Here is a 24,459-nt window from a genome sequence, read left to right on the forward strand (position 1 = left end):
CTGAACATTTCAATGAAAGGCTATTGGCCTGATTCACAAAGTAGTTGTTTGTAAATCTTGTAAAATGCCTTACTTATTCATGAATTTTAGGACTAATTTAGGCATTCTAATCTCTTCGTGGGGCCCAACTGTCCCACTTGGGGTTTGGTGATGCCGAAGGTTCACCTGACCCTCAGGGCACCTGCTGTAAAGTGCCACACATTGTGCATGATCATCAGCTCCTTCTTTATTTCACTGGGCTTATAGGGACAATTCATTTAGAATATTTTGTTTTTTTGCTGCCAATGGTGAGCTCAAACCACCAGGAACGTTACTGTGGCGCCTCCTTCTGCTCAGGTTTTAGTAGTCAGTTTATTTACACATTTCCACAGCCCCCTGGCAAAGATGTATCTTTCTCCTTTGTAGCATAGCACTACAGGAGCATAAACCTGGTGTCCCATCCAGCCCTGTTAGTCTCCTGACCTGTTGTGTTTCTAGCAGTTGAATCCCATGGCATCAAGACAAGCCGCTCTTGCTAGTAGCCCCCTTCCACCACCTTCAGGGCTTCAGTGAGTTGAAGGGTGCCTATGTGTCTAGCAGAAGCCTGTATTAGAGCATCTACAATTTGGTTCAGTCTACAGACGTTCAATGGGACCCCTTTTCTTCTGGGCCCACTGCATGTCTACCCTTCACAGGCACCTAGAAGGAGGTGGGGAAGTAGTGCCCTAGTTCCGGAGACAGAATCCAAGGAAAGTCCCAGGAGTACAAGCCCAGAGTGGGTCCTCCCCCTTCCTTGCAGGTTGTTGTGCTCTTCTTCTGTTATTCTGTTTCTCCCCTCCGCTTCCCTACGCTGTTTAAAATTTGTGGTGGAGACTTCCGGAGATTGGAGTCCCTATTCTGCTCAGTGGAGGTACAGACATCACTGCAAACACATAGAGGAACCAGCCCAATGTCTGTACTTTCCCTCGCACAGTATTCTTGGAAGAACCAATAAGGGAACTTGAAGGTAAACTAAGACAGATCCCTCTCTCTGAGCGAAGCTCTTTCCACATAGGACTTTTTTCTTTCACCTAAGCTTCAAAGAATCCCTTTCACACCTCTGGCGACTGGAACCAGAGATGTGCTTGTTTTCCATTTATTCAACGTGGGAACATCCTGTAAGCACATTACATGGAGGTGCTCACTGTTAATTTGAGATCCCTGATAAAAAAGGAAAGTTGTGATAATGTGTGGTAATTGTGGGGTCTTTGAAACATTCCAAATTCTCCCAAAATCTAATTTTTAACAACCAATTTCTTCTGGTTGATCAAGTAATATTTTGTACATCTGTCACTTCAGTAGTGGAGTAGACATACTAAAATAATTTTCTGCATTGTTAGTGATAGCAAATTCGGAGAATGCACCTTCTCATACCACCATACTACAAGTTGTAGATAGTGCTCTATAGAAGAATATATAATTTTGGATGGGATGCAGGGCATCCTCACCATAAACAGAATATTGACGTGTCCGATTAAAATTAAAGTGGTTTCCCACTGCAAAATCAAGCGTGGGCCTTTTGGAAATTACCATTTTTGCTTGGTGTACGCCCATATTTTTGCCTTGGCTCTTTTTACTGGTTGTAGAACTCTGTGCAGTGTGCCCCTCCTATCCAGAAGTAAAGTGCCTGTGCTTCCCCTTTCAACATGATGAAATTGGCATTCCCTTAATTGCCATATTTAACTTACCTATAAGTCCCTAGTATATATCAAAAAGTGTACCCATGGCCTGTAAGTTAACTGGCACAAGTGGAATTCAGCACCCCTTGTAACATCAGTATAGTAACAGCGTTAACATGACTGGAGTCCTACCATTAGTAGCCTAATAATGCAGAGCGAAACCTTTAACTTAAATATTAGTATGTCACCCTAATGTAGGCCTTACTGCCCATAAGGCAGGGTGCACCATTAGTCTCTTGTTATGTCATTTACACTACAGAATAAGTTGTGGCGCAGTGGCTCAGCTCACTTTAGCCATTGGCCAAGTTCACTATGAGTTATTGTATGCTGCCCTTTCACACGGAGCACATCCACTTAAAAACAGTAGTTACTTTCAGTGCCAGGGTTTTCTATACAATGTTTTTTTTTTTTATACCAATAGATTTTTTTGCCTTTAGTCAGTGTTTTTCTTTAGAATGACGAGGGCACGGCAGCTTCCTCAATGAATACGTTTTGCAAAAACCATGACAGAAATAAACAAGAATTGCCAAAGCTTAAAGCCAAAGGAAAAATGTTGGCAGCCAGTGCCAGACCTATTGGCTTTGCCAATGCTTGTTGGTGATGTTTCAACCTTACTGCTCTTCACATAATAACGTGTGACTGCTGCAAGGAGTAGTTTTCAATGACATCCGTGATCCCCAAACGCTCTATCCTTAAGGTGGCTCTTTGAATGATGTAATGGTACTTCAAAATGCACTTTCATGTTGTTCAAAACAAAAATATAAAACGTGGTTTTGTTTCAAAGCTTGAAGTCAATTTCACCGTAAAGACATATTAAATAGAAACAGAGATACTGCGGACTTTCTCCAGATAACCTTAGCAACATCATGTACAGAGTGATGGCTAAAGGCAATATTTTTGAACATTTTCTGCTAAGCCAAGGTCACACCATGTTCTTTAATAAACAGCAGATAGTCAATTTAAAAAGCAATTTTTCTGTACAACAAAAAGCTAAGATTTCCGATACTGTGAAGTTTTCCTTTTATTAACAAACACAGTCATTGAAAACATAACTTTTTGGAGAACTGAAGTGGAGAATCAACAGATCACAGTCTGGAATAATTGTATGTGATTCTTTCAAAGTGGTGCTGCAAGATAAATAGGAATAAGTTCGGTGCGGGCTACCGGCACTTATTTTTGAGAGCGGCACTTCGTTGTCTGCATCAGGCATTTACTGCGAGCGAAAGACACATACGGGAAATGTGGAGGAACAGAAAAACGAAAAAGAGTCAGAAAGGGAGAAAACGGAAGCTGTAAGAGTGAGCTGAAGGGACAGGTAGTGGCTGTAAACAGAGACCCGAGATGGCTCGGACATTTAAATGTAGCAGCCGCATGTTTCAAAAAAGAGCTTTGGGCACCGCGCGTTTTTATTTACAAATTAAGCACTGGGAAACTCAAGCATCGAAACATTTTTGTATGGTAAGTGCAATGATAATCTAATAAGTGCTGAAGCCAGGCAATGTGAGCATTATTGTTCATGCTATAGAACACTGTGCTAGCAGTGGAAGAACAAGAATGGAAACGACAACACTTACGTGCTTATTACATGTGGCTTTTAAATTATGTTGGAGCCGGTAACAACAATTATGAGATTTGTGGTATGAAAAGCCGACGAAATTGCTGTGTGAAAACCAGGGCAACAATACGTAATTACTGAAGAATCCAAACTAGAGATCCATAGAGCATTTCTTCATTTCTAAAGGGTTGTTTCGAGTCCAACTTGTAATGGCTTGGATTTTTCCACCCAGGGACTTACTGACACTCACAGTATCAATAACTCCAATGGTGGAGAAAGTCCTGGCCATTTTCCAGGCCGCTGGTAATGAGGGCCTTAAACGTGTTTCTGGAACATATAGATTATTACACCTTTCCTAAAATTAAATTAATTGGATTTAGCCCTCACTTTTTGTAACGATGGATTCCAGAATCGAAGCCCAATCGACTCAAAACCAACTCTCCCTGCCATTGAAGACATGTGCAGGGAACCACCAAAAGTTCAAACTTTTGTGAAAGGGGTGTAGCTTTAAGGGGGTATTTGGGTGTTACACCCACCTAATAAATGCATTTTCTGATACGTAGTTGGCTACAGATGCTGTCAATCGGGTTTGGTGAGGTGTGTGTGTCGGATTTGACCAGGACAGGTCACGTACGCATAGGCAAAAACGCACTACACTCTCCCCATCTCTCCATTTTGAAACTCTTCGAAAATGTGTGTATTTTACCGAATATTGTCATTGCAGCCCCTTAAGCCCCTCTCATGCGCCCTGCTTGTGGTATAATATATTTTAACATTAGATTGTTGGAAATGCTTAAGCTTAAACCGCCCAAATCTTACTGACCAGGCTAGTCCCCTGGTGAATGGAACGATGAAGGATAATATATCTAACAGTTTGGTTTTGAAGATAATAGTTTGAAAAGTATTCGATTTCCAACAGATAGCCTTGAAACTGTCTTCAGAACAGGAGATGTGCTGCTGAACTTCAGCTGCATTCTATTCAGACTGCAGTTGGTCACTGTGCATTTAGAGAGGCACCAACAGTGTGTTCTGATAATCTAGTCGAGTGTTGAATACTGCCTCTGCGACATCTTTGATGTTGCTGATCAATTCAAAATTCGCTTCAGCAGGCACAACCTGCGTTTTCTGATAAAGATTCAATTCTCTTTAATGGCGAGAGCTATGTATGGCACCCCTGCAAACTTGCAGTATCCGCTCACCTGCGTCTGATACAATTGTATTACTTACACCACACCCACATGTCTCCTAGAAGCGAAAGGGAAGGCTGGCTTCCCTTTCGATTCCACCTGTCGGCACTGTAATGCTCCCATAGCTGATTTCTTCCACATGGTATGGTAATGTCTGAAAATTGCTAAATATTGGTCTCAAACTGAGTGCACACTGTCGGCTATCCTGGAAACCCCCAATTCAAATGACTCCCAAAGTGGCATTGCTAGGTTTAATGGGGGATAAGAGTGGCCCTCTAGGGTATAGTGCCTTGGTGGGTATTGAGACTTTGGTGGCCAAACGTGACACAGTACAATCATGGATTTGTCTGATCCTCCGAAGATGAACCAAATGGCAGGCTGGTATGGACTATTGTGCCAAGACAGTTTTGAAAAAATTAGGTAAAGGATCGAAATATTTGGTTTAACTGTTCAATTGGATGACACATCAAGTATGTCTGACTGCATTGTAGGGGTTGGGGGAAGAGGTAGTGTCTTAGAGAAAATTGTAATTAACATTTTTAAACTGCTTTTCCCTTGTTTTCTATTGAATACCGTTATCCCTTTGTATCTTTTAATGGTGTAATCAATGCAATTTGTTTATCAAAAAAATTCTGTTCTCCCTATGGAGGAAGCCATACTCACTGGTCTCCGTATTTTAAAAACTATTCCCTCCCTTTTCCAACCCTCGAAACAGATATACTCCAGCGCTTAACAAGGGGTAATCTCAAACCATTTTGCAGGATAGAAAATTACCTTCAACAGCCACAAAACTACGAGTTTCAGTGTGTTAACCAAATTGGAGGTGTTCCCACCCTGAACTGTAGCACAGTGTACAGCGAGAAGCCTGTTTTGAACGGTGGAAGTGGGCTATTTTATAATTGGCATAAGGGTGGGTCCCATACTTTGTAATGGATTTTGCGATGTTTCTTCTCCTCACAGTGACAATAGGCTGCTGCGTTATTTACAGCCCACTTTATAGTTTTTGCATTACTGACCATTATTTTTACTCTTACTTTCATAGATCAGTAAAATCCTTTATAAGTAGGGTTTCAGGATATCCCAAATATAGTTTTAAGGATGACAGGAGAGTTCTAACATAATGATTTTAGCTTTGCAGATACAAAATACACTATGACAGACTGAGACATATAGCTTATTGATTTATATTAGAACATTAAATATTTTCCATTTAATAAAATCAGATATTTACAACAAAAAACGGGTGTTATGAACATGTTGTAATGGCGAAGTCCCTTTTCTGGATGCTATTCCACCTGCTCACGCACAATAAGTCTATTTATCTTGAAAACATATACTCATGAGGACTTTGCTGTTTGATCTCAAACGCTGAGGGACCATGGAGGAGACCCTTGGCTTTTTCACTACAGTTGATAGGTTCCTGGGAGCTGTCATCTGAGTAAGAGTGAAATATGTGGATGCTCTCGTACTCAAAATAAGATGCACGTATTTCCACCTCTGTTCGGAAGTATTTGAGGAGTCTTCGTCAGGCCTTCAGTTTGCTAGTGGTGTTCTCTTGCTGTTTATATCAGCCCTGTTCTAAGTGTACAAAAGATCAGAAGAGAAATAGATGTTAATCTTCCCCTGTCCACTAGGTGTTCGTAAGGCCAAGGCATTAGTGGGATCCCAGTTTGTGGTTTCTATGCCTAGTTTCTGTGAGTCAGACGAGGAGGCCCAAAGCAGTGCTTGGCGCTTGGCAGACAGTGAGTATTATAACACCTACCCTGAAAACTATAGTTTGTAGACCCTGTGGCAGTAATATCAAAAGAGCTACTGATTGCATTGATGTAATAAAACAAAAAAAAATCGGGTCTGCAAATTAGGTTGTTGCCTTACAACACTGTTCAATTGAACACAGGATCCACACCAGTAATGGTGGACTGTTCCTTACCTGTGCGATGGATCACTCAGAAGCTATCCCTCTGATGGGATTTGTTTACATGTGAAATTACCATACACTGGAGTCATTTTGAAATGCCATTAATCCATTTACAAGTGCATATTCAAATCAATAATTTGTTTACAGAACACCCGTTCCCTACTTCTGGTGTTCTAGTGCTGTAAATAGCATATGTTAGAATTTCCCAATGTAATGATACTCAGTTTACTCACCACGGAAAGATGCATGCCTAGTCTAATTCTCGCTAACAGATCTTTATATTATTTCTCTTTGAAGGTGTAACTACAGTACTTACGATGACCACGCTAAGCATAAGTGCGCGCAACTCATTGCCCAAAGTGGCCTATGCAACTGCAATGGACTGGTTCATAGCTGTGTGCTACGCCTTTGTGTTTTCTGCATTGATTGAATTTGCCACCGTGAACTATTTTACTAAGAGAAGCTGGGCGTGGGATGGAAAGAAGGCGCTGGAGGCGGCAAAAATCAAGGTAACTATTTTGAACATCCACATTTTTCCTGTCAGTAATGCGTCTGAAGGTCAATGGCTGTATGTTAGCCACGATCTAAACGGTTGTGGACCAATTTCTTTAACTGTGTAAATTGAGCATTAGTGCAGAATGTCAGCCCTTTTCCACTAATTAAGCATATGAATTGTTAGACCATTCTTTATTGTGAATCATCTGTATATTGAACACCCTTTAGTAATGCTCTTTTATTTTATTAAGTGGAATCCTTCAAACATACACAATCATCAAGCAACTCGTGTGTCAGATTTTACATCCAGTTCCAATCCACAGCTAATAAATCACTATATATGGCATTCTATAAACACACTGACTTATTGCTGACAGGACAGGCAATACGACAAATAAAAAAACAAATCAACCTACATATTTAAATATTTGTTTATAAATAATAACCGATGTACATTCTTGAAAGAGATTTTCAGTTTTTCAGTGACAATAGATTGGAATCATGAAATCACACATATACCATACCAGCAGGGGTCCCTCCTATAAGACTCAGAAATGCAAAGCATACTATTAATTCTTCGTGAAAGCCACAATGGCATTTTGACTTCATTTGCTTGTGAGTATAAACTACTAATTTATAAATACTTCAGCACTGTAAGTTCTTTACTTTTGTGAACCTAAAATGTAACCACTTGCAGACATGACTGTGCACTGACTGGTGGTGTCACAGACTTTGGCAACAGCTTGCATTAGTGAACTGACACTGCTGCATGCAAAGCATGGTTTGAAAGGAGTCGAAGGAAGGGGAAAAAGGGAGCCACTGAGTTGAAAGAACACGCGCCTCTTTACAAAATGGCTTTGAGGTAAAGCCCACAGAAGTGCGTTTTGCTTTGTATAAAACCCTTTTGTGAGTCGGCATGAGCTTTTCAACTAACAAAATTGGTTTTGCTACCCCCTACAAACCAGAAACATATTGGGGTGTGAAAATGGCATCCCGAAGATATTTGCGAGTAGCAAAGGAGTGTAGCAATGGCTTTTGAACGCAATTACTGTTGTAAGCCATGAACCAGTTGCCCAATCTGGTTTTAAGTGACAACTCATTGCAAAAGGAGAGCTGCGTATCAGTTTCACCCTTGACAACGTTGTTGAGACACCAAGAGGGGAGCAGACAGTGTTCAATGGCAGTTTGGGTGGCCACAGGTCAAGCTACTGGGCTACAGTTATTATGATTGGGGTCTTTTACCTCTGAAGGTTTGTCAGTAAGTCAGTGTGAAGGTACAAACTCGAAATGCAAGCAGTCAGAAAAATAGATACAATAATTCATTGTCCAGCTCAGTACTAGTTTTTATGAAAAAAAGAAATACCTTAATCTCACAGCAAAACAAAATACTACACGCATCAATGGGAGTTCATTTACACAGTGTATGTAGAAGGAATGAGTCAATCCTATTGCTTTGCTGTGATAAATATCAGGTGAATGTTAAAGGAAAATGTCCAGTCCAAATAAAAGAAAATACCTCTTCAAACATCTATATTTCCCTTTCCTTTCATTTCCATTACGCAATGTAGGGGATTGTGACCCATCTGACCAGTGAAATGAGACCTAAATCCATGGCTTCATCTTCAATGACCAAATCAAAACTCAAGTTGCCTAGGCTGCATATACAACTTGTTCTTTTGAACATAACCATTTACCTTTGATGTCACTGCAACTCCCTTGATCAGCTGCATCTTTCTGAACAATTAACTCATTACTCTAGTCTGGGGCTTTGATCGCAGGTATTGAACATAAAGCTTCTTTCAGGGTTTCAAAAGACGTCTAACCCACTGGGGTCGAATTCATAAGCTTTGGGTACTTTCCTAAAGTTCGTTTTATTATTTGCTACATAGTGATACCTAGGAAGGCCCACAATTGGATCTTGGTGCTATCCAACCTATATTGGCTTAGGTAAACAACTGAACCCTATCTAATCTTGCACTTGCTTAACTTGACAGTCAGGCATTTTTCCCACAGAACGTGATGTATTACTTTGTCTTTCAACTGGAGTTTCAACAACATCTCACCTTAAATAAAATACAGGCCTCTCCTTGGCCTCCTGCAGTAGCATCAATCTCCTAGTACCATGACGCCAAACCAAATTTACTGAGCAAATTGGCAGTCTCTAACCTATTATGGAGCTGATTTCCCTGGGCAATTGCATGTGCATCTGCATTGGTGACAAAGGTGAGCCCCTGGTGCTAAAAATACCTCAATTTTATGATAACCCTTTGGGTTGTCTCTGACATCTGAACTACTGGACTGAACAAAGAAACCCTGGAAAGCTGTAAAACACTAAGATCCAGGATCATGAGCGGATCTATCTTGAAGTTGTTCCTCAGGCCTCGGGACATAAGAGATCTTATACAGTTTAGATTTGACAGCTTTGCTGCCTCCAGTGTCATTATGTACTAAAGTGAAAACCTTTTGCATGTTAAAAGCATACAAGAGACTAGAGCACTTTTAAATATGTCACATGAGGATGCACACACCCTGAACTCACATATTTAAAAGTGTTCTCTATGTTTCTAAAATGCAGGAACGTTTCACTTTAGTACACCAGCTTACATCACTATATTGAGAGGCACTTATTAACAGTTTTAATAAATGCCTCACAATATAGTAATATAAACTAATTTACTAAAGTAAAACTCCCCTGCGTGATAAAAGCACACAAAGTTTACACTTTTAAATACACGAATTCCAGATGTGTGCTCTGCTGTGCCCGCCTGCGGTTTGTAATTATTGTTTCAAAAACAGTAAAATCGAACCACAGGCTGGCAGGCATGATGGAATGCCTCCCTGCCCCTGCTCCCACTCTTGCTATGGAACATGCACGGCAGCCTGCAACCGAGTGTTCTGCTGCAGGTCCAGTCCAGGATGAGAGGCTTGTGAGTACCAAGGGTGCACTCTCAGCCTTTGAGGCACAAGTATGCCTGGGGCTCGAGGTCATAGAGTCTCATGACTGTGACCTCAAAACCCATGCCTACAGTCCTTCACAGGCTACAAGCAACACCCCTTTCCAACACATCACAGGTGACAAATTGCGAAAGGGTGTTGATTGCTGCCTGTGAAAGTGATGGAGATGCAGTCTCTGGAATACAGGGCTTATGCAGTAGACTCTCAGGACTGCTTGTAAATATGACACTGCATCATGAATCAGAGGTCTCTTTTGATCCCAGAACAAAGCAGGCCAGGGCCAGCATTAGGTCAGTCCTTAGCTTGTAAAGGGATTTTTATAAAAAGGAAAATGCTGAGGGGCACATACTCACTAGAGCATGTGCCCCACTTGAAAGAGCCTGGCTGCCTGACTCTCACTGAGAGGCAGCCAGTCACTTAAGCAGCACCCGATGGGCTTAAAGCCCTTATTTAATTGAAAAAAAAACGTATGTGTGTGATATTCGCAAAGAGCAAATACCATCCACATAACTTGAAAAATGAGTTGGGTGGTGCCCTGGTGCCCTTCAGTGGTAACCGCTGCTGGCTATGTGACAAGTCAGGAGCACACGCTCCTCTTCAATATCTGCTGGCATCTGCAACATGACCATATCAATAATGTCTTGATAGGCTTTAAGCCAGGTGTCCTACATGTTCCTATGATGCTAACTTTACCCGTGAATATTAATGAGGTGGATCACCTCACTCATTTTATCCAGCTCTGCGAAGGGCCAGGTATAATTTTCCTGAAGGATTCTGGACAGATCTCCTGTTTAGGATGGTAACCAGGTGAAGCTGAGTTCTGGTCATACCTTAGCTTTATCAGCTCTCATCTGGCTGCAAAGTATTGTTGCCTGTCTACATTTGCTTTGCCATTTCTGCTCTCAGGCTAAGAGTAAAAAACCCATGATGACCTCTGTGGGTATTTGTTCCACTCTCCCCAAAGACACAACGACAGGGTTCCCAAATAGAAGCAGAAAGGGGCTGATTCCACCTCCATTCTCAGGCGCCTGGATTCATTAAAAAAAGCAGGCACAGTATTAGAATATTTCATTTTCTCCTAAAGGGGGTCTCGGAAACCTAAATCATTAAACAAGCCCACTTCATTAGATATGGAAAGCAGTGGTCAACTTGAATGACACTTCACACTTCTCACACATTTACACTTCATATCGGACAGAAAATTGGCACCCGTTTTGAGCCACTTACTTATGGGATCCAACTTTGGCAAAGAATGCCAAACACAGCCATTATTAACACAGGTGCCTAATCATATTTAGGGTACCTAGTTGTTTTATTCACCACCTTAAGGGTATTCTTACTGAATGAGGTTGTCGTAAGGCCCTGGCAGTGTGACTTATAATCAATATTAACATGAAAAGCTTGCAATATAATGTCTAAAGAAAACCGCATAAAATGTGTTAATGTATACTAATGCATGCATTTGAAATGTGCCCACGGGGAGTAGCCACCAATATACACGATGATTAATGAAACTGACTAATAATGAATTAATAATGTACTCATATATGGATTTGTATTAAACTATCTTAATTAGAGTTATGTGTTAAGGTTTTGCTAAGTTAATCACTAGGCCTTAGTTAGCAAGGGTGTGGACCTAGCTGCCTGGTCTCATATTAACTGTGTTTTCTAACGTGCAATGTGCTGCTTTTCCTGAAGGACACGAAGCTGTACTTTTCCAGGAGCTACAGATATGTGTGTAGCCGTAGAAAATTCTTTCTCATGGGACCCAACTTGCTCAAGGAGACATTGTTGCCGAATGCAACAGTGTAATCCGCAACAGGTGCAAGGTCGCCTAGACTAGGAGAAGACAATGGAACTACTGACTGGAGCGACGAGTGTAACTTTTCTTACCTGACATTCTACCCGTTGAAGACGTCAATCACAGGAGCTAATAAACTGCATGAGAACTGTCTTAGGTGAAAATTCTAGTAAGGTGTGTGACGGATTATTGGACAGAGATAACAATGCACCAAATATTACCCAATGGGAAATTAGAGACTTGTTCGACAACTTTGAAATAAAGGCGTGACCCAAGGAGAAATCAGCCATTCTTACTCTGCTATTACCGGACATTCTTCCTTGCCATCACTTTGTCATCCTTTGCCCTTCTGAAAGACTTTGGCCCTCATTCTGACCCTGGCGGTCAGTGTTAAAGCGGCGGCCAACCCGCCAACAGGCTGGCGGCCAAAAAATATGAATTCTGACCCTGGCGGGAACCGCCAACACAGGCCGCCGCTTTAACACTCCGACCGCCACGGCGGTACAAACAAACAGCGCGGCGGTCACCGCCAACAGGCAGGCGGCAGACAATGTACCGCCCACCCTATCACGACCCACCAATCCGCCACCTTTTCCGGGGCGGGAGCCCCGCCGATAAAAACACGGCGGAAACAGACATCTCCAATGGAAAACGCTTACCTCGACACACTCCACGTGGAATCGGAACAGCATGGAACCCGAACTCCACATCCTCCCAGCCATTGCCTTCCTGCTCTTCTTCCAGGATCACGAACCTCGCCGCAGACGAAAACGGTGAGTACTGCACCTACGACACAGGGGAGGGGGGAGGAGGAAAGGTTACGGGCACACACATACGCCACACACCCACCCCCACCCTCACCCCCACCGAAATACCTACACACCTAAGCAGATAAAAAAGTCAGAGTGACACCCCCAACCTCCCCCCCAAAACAAAGACAAAAGCCAATGAATGTAAAAGTAGAACCATATTATTGCAACAATAAAGTATAGCGACCTTAGCAATATATGAAGAATGAATACACATCTAGAACTCTATCCATACAAGCAGCAAAAGTCTGGCCCAGTCAATCAAAGTCCAAAGGTCCGTGGGCCAATGTGCAGCAACACATGGGCAAAGCCCACACACGAGATCCAGTCCATTGGAGAGAACACTGCTGGGGCATCACTAAAATAAAAAGACAGGCACCTCAGGGGGAAGGGAAGGGGGGCCACCTCAGCCACATGAGTCCACGATGCCAGATCCACGAAGGGCCTCCATGCTCACTGTGCCATCCTGGGGAGTGCAAAGCCACAGTCTCACAAGTCTCTACAGTGGGTGGATTGCCCACTGTGCCATCCTGGGGAGTGCAAAACCACAGTCTCACAAGTCTCTACAGTGGGTGGGTTGCCCACTGTGCCATCTTGGGGAGTGCAAAGCCACAGTCTCACAAGTCTCTACAGTGGGTGGATTGCCCACTGTGCCATCCTGGGGAGTGCAAAGCCACAGTCTCACAAGTCTCTACAGTGGGTGGATTGCCCACTGTGCCATCCTGGGAAGTGCAAAGCCACAGTCTCACAAGTCTCTACAGTGGGTGGGTTGCCCACTGTGCCATCCTGGGGAGTGCAAAGCCACAGTCTCACAAGTCTCTACAGTGGGTGGATTGCCCACTGTTACATCCTGGGGAGTGCAAAGCCACAGTCCATCAGGTGGATTACAGAGACCACTGGTCATGGAGGAGGCATGGTGGGCAGAGTGCGTCGTGAAGGCCTGCCCGACACAGAACCAGGACTGCCAATGGGCCAGCGGTGCTTGACAGGAAGGGCCCAGCGGAGTGGTGCTTGACAGGAAGGGCCTAGCGGAGCGGTGCTTGAGATGAAGGGCCCAGCGGAGCGGTGCTTGACAGGAAGGGCCCAGCGGAGCGGTGCTTGAGATGAAGGGCCCAGCGGAGCAGTGCTTGACAGGAAGGGCCCAGCGGAGCGGTGCTTGAGATGAAGGGCCCAGCGGAGCGGTGCTTGACAGGAAGGGCCCAGCGGAGCGGTGCTTAAGATGAAGGGCCCAGCGGAGCGGTGCTTGAGATGAAGGGCCCAGTGGAGCGGGGCTTGAGATGAAGGGCCCAGCGGAGCGGTGCTTGAGATGAAGGGCCCAGCGGAGCGGGGCTTGAGATGAAGGGCCCAGCGGAGTGGTGCTTGACAGGAAGGGCCCAGCGGAGCGGTGCTTGACAGGAAGGGCCCAGCGGAGCGGTGCTTGAGATGAAGGGCCCAGCGGAGCGGTGCTTGAGATGAAGGGCCCAGCGGAGCGGTGCTTGACAGGAAGGGCCCAGCGGAGCGGTGCTTGAGATGAAGGGCCCAGCGGAGCGGTGCTTGACAGGAAGGGCCCTGTTCAGCGGTGCTCCTCACGGCGGGGCCCTGTTCAGCGGTTCTGGTCACGGCGGGGCCCTGTTCAGCGGTGCTTCTCACGGCGGGGCCCTGTTCAGCGGTTCTGGTCACGGCGGGGTCCTGTTCAGCGGTGCTTCTCACAGCGGGGCCCTGTTCAGCGGTGCTTCTCACGGCGGGGCCCTGTTCAGCGGTTCTGGTCACGGCGGGGCCCTGTTCAGCGGTTCTGGTCACGGCGGGGCCCTGTTCAGCGGTGCTTCTCACGGCGGGGCCCTGTTCAGCGGTGCTCCTCACGGCGGGGCCCTGTTCAGCGGTGCTCCTCACGGCGGGGCCCTGTCCAGCGGTGCTCCTCACGGCGGGGCCCTGTTCAGCGGCGCCTGTCTTGTGTTTCCAGTGAACCACACCTGGCCAATACTTGCCGCTCACTCGGCATCGGACCTTTCTGTTGCGGGGCCCTCCTGTGATGGAGTCCTGGGGCCCTGGCTCTCCTTCGATACCCCCGGAATGGGGCTGGTGGGGCCCTCATGGCCAGGTCGGCTGCTCCCTGCCTTTTGCTCCTTGCTGCCCTTGCCCTCCTTGGGACACTGTCCGTGGCCCTTGGCTCCCTTACCCGATGTGGCAGGTGACGGTGCAAGGCTACCCTCCTTGGGGGCAGGCGTATCAGGCCTGTCGCGCCTGCCCTTCAGTTTTTTGGTCCTCTTCCCGGGGGGGGGGGCTGGCTGTGCCTGTGCTGCTGGACGATGTCCCAGCCCAAGGAAAGGGCGGACTCCAAAAACCAGGCACGACGTTCTTTGGAGTTGCTGGGCTGGTGGTGGCTGAGGTGTTTGTGGAACTCTTACGGGATGGAGGGGGTGGGTCAGGTGAGGAAAAGAGGTCCACTTTAGAGAGGAAAATTTTCTTGGGAGCCATGGGAATGGTGGCTGGAGTGGGTATGGGAGTGGAGGAAGAGGATGTGGTTGTAGGAGAGTCAAGTGTGCTGTCTTTGGGTGCAGGTGATTGGGCAGGAGGCTGACGTGAGGTGGATGGCTGTTGTTTGGGTGCCTGCCTGCGTTTGTGTGGTTGGGAAGCGGGGGTGACAGACACACTGGGAGAGGACACAGGGGACGTGTACATGGCAGTGGGGGTGGTGACTGCACATGTGCGGACTGGTGTGGAGGGTGTGCTGGTGATGGGTGCAATGGCTGATGGTGGTGTGCTTGCAGGTGTGTGTGGAGCCGTCACAGGGAGGGAGGAGGGAGACGAGGAGGTGGGGGACACAGAGGAGGTAGTGGCTGTTGGCATGTCTGCATCTGGATGTTGCTTGGGTGAATGCTTGTGTGTCCTGTGGTGCTTATGTCTGGATGAGCTGCCCTTGGGTGTTGAGGTGTGTGGAGGCTGGTCTGTAGGTGGATGGGATAGGCAGAGGAACAGGGGAGTGGGACAGGGTGGAGGGAGTCAGAAGAGGGAGTCTGGAGACAGGGACAATCGCTGCCGTCAGTGCTGAGGCCAGAGCGTTGAACGATCGTTGATGGGCAGCCTGACCCGAATGAAGGCCCTCCAGGTATGCATTGCTTTGATGCACCTCCCTCTCCACACCCTGGATGGCATTCAAAAGGGTAGACTGCCCAACAATGATGGTCCTCAGGAGGTCAATGACCTCCTCACTGAGGGCAGCAGGGGTGACTGGGGCAGGGCCTGAGGTGCCTGGGGCGAAGGAGATGGCCGGCTTCCTGGCCTTGCGGGCACGGGCCGAAGGACGAGGGGCTGCTGGGAGGGCGGAGCTGATGCACTGGGTGGCGGCTGTACCTGTAGGATTGGTGGGCACGGATGTTGCCGCCACCGCAAGGGAGCTCCCTTCCGAGGACGTGTTGGCGTTGCTGCCGTCTCCACGGGTCCCCGTGGTGGAGCCCCCCTCGCCCTCCGTCTCACTGATCATGTCGGAGTCCGTTGCATGGCCCTCCGGGGCCATGTGAGATGCAGCTCCCTCTTGCGCCGATGCCACTTCTCCTCCGCCTGATGATGCTAATGCACACATTCACAGAAAAACAAAGAAAATGGGGGGGGGGTGGAAAACATAAAGACAAGTTGAGTGCATGCATTGGGGACACCGTTGGCGGAGAGGACAGACACAGAAGCCCCCTGCACTACGCTGCGCACTTGGGGTACACTACTCATTCAATGGGACATGCCCTACAAGCCTATGGGCGACAACTGCCCACACAGTGTACACTGGTCCATGAATCGCGTTACTAGGCACCCTACAGAGGTGGGGGGCGGGGGCACAGGACCATACTTCACGGACGGGCCTATCCTACAGAAATCGCCTTGGCCTAGGGATACCCACAGCCCTCCTCCCCCACCCAGGCACCTCCACTGCGCGCAAAATAGCTGAATGTGCTGGTACTCACCCCCTTGTGTCTGCTGTGATGTCCTCAAGCGCCCATCTAAATCGGGGTAGGCCACCGCCAGGATCCGGGACATCAGGGGGGTCAAGGTACGACTGGCACCCCTCCTAGGTTGTGAGGCCATCCCCAGCAGAGCCTCTGCGGTCTTCCTGCTCCCGCGGCGGATGTCCTCCCACCTCTTGCGGCAGTGGGTGCCCCTTCTGGTGTGGATCCCCAGGGCCCGGACGTCCTTGGCGATGGCACGCCAAATGTCAATCTTCTGATGGGCGCTGACCTATGTGACATGTTCAGGGGGGGAAGAGAAACATCATCACTTTTCTGCATGCTCGATGTGAGTGGCCCCCCCTCCCCAACCTTGCCATGTGGCACATGCTCTCATCTGTCGTGCCATGCATTCGTCATTCGCTGCCCTCCCCTCCATCGTACATGCTCCCCACTCAGCCCAGGCATTGGGCACTATGCATTGCCCCCCGTGTACTCACCTGTTGGTCTGGAGGCCCGTAGAGTAGCGCATACTGGGGGAGGACCACGTCCACGAGCTTCTCCAACTCCTCGGAACTGAAGGCGGGGGCCCTTTCCCCAGTCGCAGCAGCCATTGTCACTTCCAGACCGAGGTCACAGCAGCACTTGCAGTATAGGTCCTCTCCTGTGGATGCTCAGGTCTCGTGTGATCAAGCAGAGAGAAAATGGCGGTTACGGCCGCCGCGGTGCGTACCGCGGCGGTGCGTACCGCGACCGCCGGCGCTCACCGCCATTGGCTCCTGAAACCCATAGGGTTCAATGTTGTCCAATGCGGCTTTGCGCCGCGGACTGCGACCGCCTACCGCCACGGTGTGCCACGGTTGCGCAATTACCTCACTTCACATTGTCACACTTCACAGGTCAGGCAGCCGCCATTTCAAGGGCCCACATGGCTTCATTCCTACTGCGTCACACATGGCTAGGCCTTGCACCGACAATCATACTAGCCATTCAATCCCGAGAGATACGTGTACTGGGCATGCTGTGGGCACTTACCTGTGGGTTGCTTGACTCTGTGCTCCATGTTGTCCTTCCTAGGCATCGTCCGCTGGGACTTGCGAGGAGACGGAGGAATCTTCCCGTGTACAGACCGCTGGTGGACCTGTCGACAATGGAAGAAAGACACGTCATACTCACCTACAGACTCAACCGTGCCACTATACAGGAACTGTGTGCCCAGCTGGAGCCAGACCTGATGTCAGCCATCCGCCAACCCACAGGGATTCCGCCTCTAGTGCAGGTGCTGTCAGTACTGCATTTTTTGGCAAGTGGATCATTTCAAACTACCATGGCCATTTCATCTGGGATGTCTCAGCCTATGTTTTCAAAGGTGTTGTCCAGAGTGTTGTCTTCCCTGATGAAATACATGCGGAGCTACATCATTTTCCCTGAGGTGGGTGACTTGCCTACAGTGAAGGGTGATTTCTATGCCCTTGGACACATTCCCAATATCATTGGTGCCATTGATGGTACCCATGTGGCTTTGGTTCCCCCAAAAGACGATGAGCAGGTGTACAGGAACCGTAAAAATTATCATTCGATGAATGTCCAGGTGGTCTGTTTGGCTGACCAGTACATCTCCCATTTAAATGCCAAGTTCCCAGGGTCAGTGCATGACGCGTACATCATGCGAAATAGCAGCATCCCTTATGTGATGGAACTGCTACAGAGACACCGTGTGTGGCTAATTGGTGACTCTGGTTACCCAAACCTGCCTTGGCTATTGACCCCAGTGAGGAATCCCAGGACCAGGGCAGAGGAACGGTACAATGAGGCCCATGGGCAGACTAGGAGGGTGATTGAGCGGACCTTCGGCCTCCTGAAGGCCAGGTTTAGGTGCCTGCATATGACTGGTGGATCCCTAATGTACTCACCAAGGAAGGTGTGTCATATCATCGTGGCCTGCTGCATGCTTCACAACCTGGCTTTGCGACGCCAGGTGCCTTTCCTGCAGGAGGATGGTCCAGATGGTGGTGTTGTGGCCGCTGTGGAGCCTGCAGAGAGTGAAGAGGAGGAAGACGAAGAGGACGTCACAGACAACAGGGACAGAGTGATACTGCAGTATTTCCAGTGACACACAGGTAATAATCTACTCCAGAATTGTATTAAATCTGTAACTGTAGTGGCTCTCTACTGTCTGACCTTTCACCCCAATGTATGGTAACTTAGTTGTGTATATCACTTCCTATTTCAGTGATCTGATCCCCACGGAGTGCCCTCTGGTTTTATTACCCATGGACTACCGCTGTGTGACACTGGTATGTTGTCATCACAATGTAACTAGAAATGTTTTGTTGGTTATATCGAATACATTTGGTTTAAATAAATAGATAGCAGAATCCAGTTGGTTAATGTGCAATAATTGTGTTTATTGAAGTTTTAAAATAGGTGTATAGTTCAAACAGGGTGATGGTGGAGGCATGTCCATGGCAGTGTCCAGACTGTCGTTCCTACAGGTCCATTGTCCATATGCCTGTGGAAGGTGGAGCAGGGGCAGTTCAAGGTTGGACAGGGTAAACAAGTGGGACAGTGGTCTCCGTGCATGGCGGGGGTCTTGACATCCTACTCTGTCTTCTTCCTCGATCTCAGGCCTTTCTTGCGGGGTGGTTCTTGTTCTGCAGGGGGTGGGGTCCGGGAGGGCCGTTGCTGTTGTGTCGGGGCCTCCTGACCACTAGCGCCGGCGGAGGTGGTGGGCTGTTCTTCCTCCATGCTAGTGGCAGGGGCCCTTTGGGGGGCCACATGGTCCCGCAATGTGGTGACAATCTGGTTGAGTGCCACCACGATTGTACCCATTGCGGAACTGATGGTGCGCAGTTCTTCCCGGAACCCCATGTACTGGCCCTCCTGCATGGCCTGGATCTCCTGGAACCTGGCCAGGACCGTCGCCATCGTCTCTTGGGAGTGGTGGTACGCTCCCATGATGGTGGTGAGGGCCTCTTGGACAGTGGGTTCCCTAGGCCTGTCCTCCCTCTGTCGCACAGCAGCCCTCCCAGTTCCTCTTTGTTCCTGGGCCTCTGTCCCCTGGACGGTGTGCCCACTACCAGTGCCCCCAGGTCCCTGTTGTTGTTGGGGTTGTGGGTTACCCTGGGTGCCCTGTACTGGTAGACACACCGCTGCTTGACCTGTCCTGGAGACAGAAGCATGGGCCCGCTGGGTGGGTGCTGTGCTGGTGTTTCCTGAGGGGGGTAGGTCTGCTGTGGCCTGGGGCTGACTGAGGGTAACCGACTGTCCAGAGGTCCCCGATGGTCCGGGCTGGTCATCAGTTTCTAGGTCGACAGAGCTGCTGTCATCACTGGGGGCCTGTTCTGGGGGTGGGATGGACAAATCTGGACCCTCCTGGCCGGTGTGTTGGCGTTCGGGCCCTGCAGGGGTAAAAGAATATGGTTATTGATTTTGTGTGTGCCGTGGCGTGCGATTTGTGGGTGCCCTTGTCCCCCAGTGCTGGCAGTCCCATGTGGGAGGAGTTGTGAGGGTGGTTTGTGGGGGGGATGGGTATGTGCAGTGGTCATGCTTAGGTAATGGGTGTCCATGGTTTGTGTTGGCATTCAGGGGTTTGGGTTGGGTTGAGTGGGTTGAGCTGGTGAGACATTAACAGGGAGTATGTGTGCTGGGGGGTTAGGGGTGAGGGTGGGGGTGTGGGTTGGCATGCTGGTGGTTGGGGGGGTGAAGTAGTTGAGATTCGACTTACCAGAGTCCATTCCTCCGCCTACTCCAGTGAGGCCCTCAGGATGCAGGATGTTCAAGACCTCTTGCTCCCATGCTGTGAATTCGGGTGGAGTGGGTGGGGGTCCGCCGCCAGTCTTCTGCACAGCGATGTTGTATCTTGATACCATCGACCGCACCTTCCCCCGTAGGTCGTTCCAGCGCTTTCGGATGTCTTCCCGATTTCTGGGATGCTGTCCCACAGCGTTGACCCTGTCGACGATCCTTTGCCATAGCTCCGCCTTCCTGGCTATTGTGGTGTGCTGCACCTATGTGCCGAAGAGCTGGGGCTCTACCCTGATTATTTCCTCCACCATGACCCTGAGTTCTTGGTCCGTGAACCTGGGGTGTCTTTGGGGTGCCATGGGGTGGTGTGGATGAGGTGTGGGGTGGTGTTTGTGGTGATGAGTGTAGTGGTGTGTGGTGTTTTGTGCGTAGATGTGGTGTGGGTGATGATGTTGGGTTCCTGTGTGTGTTGTGGTTTGCGTTCCCTGTGCTCTCTCTCTGTGTATTGCGCCTTGTCTCTGAATTTCGCTTTGTGGGGGTTTGTGGGTGATGTGGGTGTGTGTTTTATATGGTGATGGGTGTGTGGGAGTGGTGTTTGTATGTGTATCAGGTGTGAGTATTTCGAATTGTCCAATGTGGCTGTGTTTTGTAAAGGTGTGTGTATTTTGAGCGCGCCAGTGTGTACCGCCAATGGAATACCGCGGTTGAAAGTCCGCCGCGTGGATTCGTGGGTCGTAATGGCATGGGCGTGTTTGTGTTGGCGTGACAGTGGAGGTTTGGTCATCTCCAGTTTATCGCTGACCGCTGATGAGGCGGGCTTCAGTGGATGTCGGGTTTTTGACGGTTTGGCAGTTGTGGGTCAGAATGACCGTGGCGGTTTACCGCGGCCACGGCGGGATGATGGCGGTCTTCTGTCCGGCGGTAAGTGCCTTTTACCGCCAGGGTCAGAATGACCCCCTTTGTCTTATACTCTAAACCATCCTCGCCTTATTCCTGTCTGATACTTACTTCTCCTCCTTATGAGGGAAGAGCCTTTTCTTGCTATGCCCTGCTGAGACCTACCTGTTCTATCCTGGCTGATGGCGAATCGACTTATGTCCTGAGGACGAAGACTGACACTGTATGCTGCCCCATTTGGATGGGTAACTATCTGATGATGAACTGTTGTAGTTGTCTGTTTGCCTTTTCTTTCTAGGTACCAACTGCTCTTTTGATAGAGGCCATAGTTCGATGTTTTTCCAAATTCATGTTGCTAAATTGTTTTGCATGAAGCCCAACATGCTGATGCTAATTCGAGGTTAGTTAAGGAGATCATTAATATTGAATGCAAATAGACAAATGACTGAATCCTTGCTTTGTTGAATAATGTACTAATGATATTCTGATAAAATTAATTCATGTTGACGTTGTGCTTTGTTCTAATGTTCATGACCTATGCTTTGATAAAGTCTTATTCGAGTTGCCAAGTTATGGTGGTATTGATGGGCTTATTGATATTGCGACTAATAAATATGATACTAGAGTGTAACTAATAGGGAATACATTTCCTAAATCTTACTAGATTTTGTGGGTATTCATGGGGCTGAAAGGTCATGGTGTGTTTTATTCTTATTAAATGTTATTGATTAGTTTGTTTGATTGATTAGTTATTGTGAATATTGAAGAGGTTATTGATCTATTGATTGAAATGTTAACAGATATCTCGTTCTGGGAAGTCCCCAAACGTGGTCAAAAGATTCATTGGCCTAAAACGAGTCCTCTTGTAAGTTAAGTTAACAAGGTTTGGACGCGTTATCAGTTCTGGTAGCAAAGGACGGTTACGTTCTTTGGGGTCCTAGGACGAGGGACCATTGTTTGAAAATTATTTTTGAGATAATGCAAATTGGAGAGATGATGTGCCCCTAAGTCCCTAATGACTTTCCCGGAATCTCGGAGCTTGCCGAAGTGAGTTGGGTATGTTCTCAGCGTTCTTGTGATAGAGGGAGTGACGTAGGGTTTGCGCTTGCACAGCTTATGCATACCGCAGGTGAATTGTGAGGTTTGTGAGAATTTTAGGCCAGGTAATGTTTTAGTAGGAGTTTCCGTACTCCGCAGTATGAGAGTAGGGAGGTCTGCGAACTTCATGTGAGTGTGGCGCTTTGTGCTCAAAAAATTTCAGGGTGGTTGTTGGTGAAGTACGGACCCTGCGTGGTCTAAGACTCCGGAGTATATTGATGGTTTATGTTGTAATTTGCACGGTTTAATAGGTCAATCGGGCGTGGTTGACGAGTCGAGTTTGAGTCAAAGTGACTGAATGAAATCTTCGATGGAGATTTGGTAAGTTCTAAAATGCACTAGGACAAACCATTGCAAGTCGAGAGTAGAATTTGCGGGTCAAATTTTGCTTGCGAGTGCGGGATCTGAGAAGGAGAGAGTAGCGGCCGAGGCTAAAAGCAAAATCTCTGTAAAGTTCTGAAGCGATTGTGTTACCCTTCCTGTAGCAAACCGGAAAATTTGAGTTTTGTTAGTGCTCACAATATATTGCATTAGCTTTGTGCAAATCGAGGGTGAGGAAGACAAGCCGCAAGACTTTGTCAGCCGCAGTGTGTGTGAGTGTGACATCATTGGAGCCATGCTGGGATAGGTCGGTTAGTGAGAAGGGTCGTGCACGAATTGGCAGACGTCCGTGAGAGGCAATTGGTTGAAAAGGTAGGCGAAGAGAGTTCTGGGAATTAAAGTCACTTCCTGATTCAATTGTTAGAAAATAAAAGACGTAAAATTATGTTTTTCAAGGCTCTAAGGAGCGCTTTGAGGGGAGATGTGTACATTACCGCGAGTATGGGGGAGCCTACACCGCCAGAGGACACTCCGGCTTATGCCATAATGGAGGAGAGGGGAGTCACGCCATGTCTTTGGCTAAAGGAGTGGTGCAAATTAACAGAGAAGGATGGGTGTTTGGCGTTTCCGGAGCACAGAACATTCAATATAATGATTTAGAAAAATTTGCGGAAGGCGTTAAATGAGCAAAAGCCACCTCCGAGGCCAGCACAGTTTGAGGCATTAGCAATTTGGGAACTGATGGCCATACGACAATGGCAACAGAAATTTGAGAGGAGAATGAGGAAAGCAGAGAAGATGCTAGCAGAGGCTAGGTGGGATAGTGAGCACAGGAAGTGGCGAAGGGCGATAATAGATGGAGTTAGGATGTTCCTGCCAATAACTCAAGAAGCCGGAACTCAAGGAAGAAAAGCCACTTGTAAAACGGATAAGGGGTCTAGCAAAGAAAAAGAGACTAAGAAGTCCTGGGCAGAGGCAGATGACTCAGATGATGATGAGTTCCTTAATCAGTTGCTACTTGATCGACCACCTCCATATGCCCTAGATGATAATAGACCAAGTACTAGTGCAGGTCCTGTAAATTCGATGCAGAACCAGGGGGCAACAAACACGGTACAGGTAAATACTGTTGCAACACCAGCTCCAGTGCAGAATAGTGTCAGTGTGTTTACTGCCCCAGAGATGCAGACACAGTTGCAGACACCACCATTTCAGAGGCCCTACCCTGATGTCCCAATAATAGAGACTACTACGAACTTGATGGTGCCATCTGATCGGGCATATACAAGATCAAAGTTAGTGCAGATTGAGCCAACTCCACTTTTACTGCCTCAGGCACAGCAACAGATGGTTCCAAATTACACCTCAGTCACGGGACCGCAGTTGGCTACAGCACCGATAATAAATCAGAATGTGGGAGCTAATGCTCCACAGGGTTTGGGAAGCAGGCCGTAGCCAGCCGCCATATCCTTACCGATTAAAGTTGGTCCACCAGTACCATTGTATGCACAGGCGAAATCTGGTGTATGCGATCAGGGAGTAATGACCCAAGAGATGACAAGAGGAAGGTTTGTGGGGAGCCCTCAAGGAATAACTCCAGTGGAACAGACAATAGAGAGATCTAGATCCTTGTTAGACTTCAGTCCGATAGGGGTTCCTCCAGACATCATGAGACACTCAGGTTTGGGACTGCTGACTCCGCAGATCTCAATTGCGAATGTACTGCAAACACCAATGATGCAGGCTGAAAATATCTTGTTGCAAGGTTTAACGGCGCAACAACTGAACAAATTGTTGGATAAGTTAAATTCACCACAGACTACCCCTGCGACAGCAGAGCGGTCGGAAAGAGAAGCGTACCTGAATTTTGTGAGGTTGGGCATGGAAGCAGCTGAGCTCGTAGAAGGGAGTATGGGAGCGAACAGACTAGAATAGTATACTGAAGCATAATTGAGGTATCTGTGCCCGAAGATAACTAAAGAAGTGAGCAAAGTGCACAAGAGGTTGGCGAACTTAGCAGATAAATACGGTATAGACCTAGACAATACTAAACATCTGAAGAGGAGTT

General features: G+C 47.7%; 1 protein-coding gene across 1 annotated transcript in view; it reads left to right on the top strand.

Annotated features, from left to right (window-relative positions):
* Window positions 1-24,459, top strand: part of GABRA5 (gamma-aminobutyric acid type A receptor subunit alpha5) — a 560,773-nt gene that overhangs the window by 504,543 nt on the left and 31,771 nt on the right. The window contains exon 9 of the mRNA XM_069204278.1: window positions 6,655-6,866. Within this exon, the coding sequence (XP_069060379.1) occupies window positions 6,655-6,866 (212 nt within the window). The remainder of the gene's footprint in view (window positions 1-6,654; window positions 6,867-24,459) is intronic.

This window comes from Pleurodeles waltl, chromosome 8 (genome assembly GCF_031143425.1).
Source record: "Pleurodeles waltl isolate 20211129_DDA chromosome 8, aPleWal1.hap1.20221129, whole genome shotgun sequence".
NCBI lineage: Eukaryota > Metazoa > Chordata > Amphibia > Caudata > Salamandridae > Pleurodeles > Pleurodeles waltl.